Below are 3736 nucleotides of genomic sequence, written 5' to 3'. Positions count from 1 at the left end.
AAAAATAGGAATTTAAAAAATAAATTATAGCATTTGCAACTGCACATTTAACGCTTGCAGTGGAATTTTCAAGCGTTACAAACTGTTTCATATTCACCTACACACACACAAAACCACTCGTTTGCCACACGCCTGCGGATATGCAAGCTACTTCAGTTTGGGTATGTGTGTGTCCTTCTTCACTCACCTACGCTTTGGAAATTCTGCTTAAAATTCTTATAATGGCACGTTGTTCACACGAAAGTATAGTGTGTTCGAAAAAAACGCACCGCAACAATATACACACTTACACACCAAACGACAATGCAGTTGGCTAACGCTTGATTTCCTGCTTCACTTGCTTGCTTCCGTTAAAACAATGTAATATTCTCGCATACGCTTTATCCCGCTCTCTCTCTCTCCAGCTTTCGCTTTTCTTTCCATGGTTGTGTTCTTTCAATTCCTACGCACGCTGTCCTAACGCAGTGCCTTTGGGTGTGTGTGTGTTTGTGTGTGGAGTTTCAGTGCTTTTAAACGGGCACCGCATAGTCCGGATTCACGTAGGAGAAGCCTACAAATTCCGTTTGATCCAAATTCATCATAAATACTTTATCCGTTGGTGTCAGATCCGTTTTCTCCGAAGTGAATTGCTTATCGAAATTCGAGACATCTTTGCGATGTTTCTGTGTCCCCGGGTGTGTGTGTGTGTGCGTTGCGAAGGTATTTCCATATTAATTTCACATAGCGAAGTGTGTCAAAAAGAGAAAAGAAGATAATATTGGCGAAATAATCAAAAGCATGAATTAAGGTTTTGAAATGTTTTTCTTTGTTTTTGCTCTCACTTACAATTTTCGGCTTAAATGGCGGTTGCACTTCGCGATTCTCGATTTTCTCCCAATCGATTCGTCGGAAGAACGGATGTATACGCACATCCGCTTCGCCGGTGGGCCCACAACCGAGACGTTTATTCGGTTGCTTGGTGAGGAACTGCAATAAGAACCGAAATGTAGGAGGTGAATTTAATTAGTTTAAAATAAATAAAACATACAAATCAAGTGAAATTGTGTGGGTAATGGCGTTCGGAGTACACTGTATTTTTTCATGTCRCATTACCCCGAATCTTTCGAATTAAGTCAAAAATGAGATTATTCGATGGCAGAAGCGTTATATTTTGATTAGCTTTCTGCGTCCTTCTACACAGMTGTTTTATTATACTTTTATAACGTTATGTTCTTTTATCTCTTATGATGAAGCAAGGGCTAAACCAAAAACTTATTACTTCTTGGTTATTCTCTGGTTTACGTCGAATGATTTTCGGAAATGAGCAAAGACGAAGGTAGAGAACACGAACCAATATCTTRGTGTATTTAAGACAAGTCGGAAACTTTCTTAAAGATTATGTGCAGTTTGAAGGATGATTGGAATTCTAAATATCCATAATACATAATAGGTCTCCTTAAGCCTTTTCGTTTGTCACGRCTATGTATAAAGCGTTAGAGAGCTCGTATCTGGCAATACTATACATCTTTGGAAAGGTCTTGACATAACCTACAAAACGACGCTATGCATGATTAGTTTGATTATTGCGCTGTCTCTTATACACATCTAGATGTGTATAAGAGACAGATACATAATAGGTCTCCTTAAGCCTTTTCGTTTGTCACGACTATGTATAAAGCGTTAGAGAGCTCGTATCTGGCAATACTATACAGTTTTGTAAGGTCTTGGCATAACCTATGACCTGTCTCTTATACACATCTAGATGTGTATACCGAAACAGTGGCCAAGCCAGTATTGTTTGGTGGTATTGGAAGGGAATCATTCACTATGAGCCTGTCTCTTATACACATCTAGATGTGTATAAGAGACAGATATTGTTTTGGGGGATGCCAAGCCAGTATTGTTTGGTGGTATTGGAAGGGAATCATTCACTATGAGCTGCTCCGATATAGCCAGACGTTTAACTATACCATCTACTGCGAACAACTGGACCGCTTGAAGCAGGCGATCGACCAGAAGAGTCCAGAATTGGCCAACAGGAAGGGAGTAGAGTTCCATAAGGATAACGCCAGACCACTCACTTCGTTGATGACTCGTCAGAAGCTACGGCAGCACTGATGGGAGGTTTTATTGCATCCATCATATATTTCGAATATAGCGCCAAATGATTACCACCTGTTCCTGTCCATGGCGAACGCCCTTGTTGGTGTAAAGGTGAACTCAAAAGAGGCTTGCGAAAAGTGGCTATCAAAGTTCTTCGCAAATAAGGAGGGGGGTTTTCTACGAGGGGGGTATCCTGAAGTTGCCGTCTAGATGGATCTAAATCTGATCACTGTAACACTTTTATAAAGCATTGAAGAAAGAGCAAAAAGGCGGAAGGGAGATATTTGACAATCTAATATATGTTATTTTCTGGAATCCAACTCATATCATATTTGTAAACCCCACAACGGTCGTAAGCGACTGAGGAGATTATGTGCTGTCCACGGAATAAGGCATGGGCTCAAGCTCCATCGAAATAAAGTTAAATATTACAAGAAAGTATAATATAGTAAAAAACTYCGAGCAGAGCAGAGCATATACTKTTACAATTTTCTGGTATGGCTCTGCTATGGCTCCCGTCAAAATGAGAGCGGTAGCTATAGCATAGCAATAATTCTAGAATTTTGCTGCTACGGAGTAGTAAATGAAAAACCTGCATAGCACCTCTTGAACAAGAATACTTTACCATGCACGAGGACAAATAAACTTTTGATATGAACGTTGTAGAGTGTAATTTTTACTCTTCTGATGTCATGTGGGTTTTTGTTACGTTTTGGTGTGTTTTGGTACATAAAGTATACCGTACTGCGCAGCAGAATAGATGAAATCCCATTAGGAGGCACCAAAATTCACCTCGGCACTACAAGAGGCTGCCCACAGGGAGGAGTGCTATCCTCCCTGTTACGAAACCTGATACTGGAAGGCCGACTATTTTTTTTAACTCTCAATGGGATCCGCTGTTAAGGTTACGCTGATGACACTGTTTTTATAGCCAGAGGTGAGTTCGAGGATACTCTCTGCGACTTAATATAAAGAGCCAGATAGAGATATTAGTAATTCCAAGGCATGCGACATGCCAAGTTGCTAATGGGAGTTTATAACCTCAGCAGATTTCAATATGTAAATAACCTCACTTGGAACAAATTCAGACTACTTGTCGCACTCTACCACTGGCCACCTCAAGCTGAAAAAGTATTTATACACCAGAACACCTGTTAATAGACTAAATAGCAGTCTGCAGATGCAAGTTGAAGGCCCTTGGATCCATGTTTCCAAACAGGGATAACATCGCTTCGCTAGGGCCCAGCAGTATATTGGACTTTGTAAATATGCTGGATCTAGGTGAGTCTTTGTTATTTAGGAGAAGGCATAATAGACCTTAGGTCGTAGTGCATTCCTCGTTTATCAATCTAGTCTAATCTTATACCAAAATTTCAGCTATTTCTTTAAATAATTAAAGCTATAAGCCCCTTYAATTTTGAAAATAATAAAATCTGATTTTTATACATTTTAAATGGTATGCTCTGAAGTCTCCTGATCTTCAATAGCTCGTAATAGGGTTTGTTTGTTATGTTATATGAATAAACAAGTAGTACTGTTTTTGGATCATCGATTTCTTAATATCATCTCCATTCAATATCCTTAGTCGGACATTAGTTCGTGGTGAACGAGTGAACTGACTCTCAAAATTGTGTGTTTCACAGTCGGTGACCAA

The 3736-nt window shown here is 39.6% G+C and overlaps 1 protein-coding gene across 1 annotated transcript in view; it reads right to left on the bottom strand.

The window, feature by feature from the left end:
• Nucleotides 1–6: 6 nt before the first annotated feature.
• The window catches only part of LOC108975446 (protein kinase C, brain isozyme-like), a 6482-nt gene continuing 2752 nt past the window's right edge, over nt 7–3736 (bottom strand). The window contains exons 2-3 of the mRNA XM_018943931.1: nt 826–966; nt 7–662 (exon numbers count right to left, since the gene is read on the bottom strand). Of these exons, the coding sequence (XP_018799476.1) occupies nt 510–662; nt 826–966 (294 nt within the window). The 3' untranslated portion in view covers nt 7–509. The remainder of the gene's footprint in view (nt 663–825; nt 967–3736) is intronic.

The sequence above is a fragment of the Bactrocera latifrons genome, unplaced genomic scaffold (genome assembly GCF_001853355.1).
Source record: "Bactrocera latifrons isolate USDA-ARS-PBARC rearing strain unplaced genomic scaffold, ASM185335v1 scaffold_65, whole genome shotgun sequence".
NCBI lineage: Eukaryota > Metazoa > Arthropoda > Insecta > Diptera > Tephritidae > Bactrocera > Bactrocera latifrons.
This window is presented reverse-complemented; position numbering and strand designations above follow the sequence as displayed.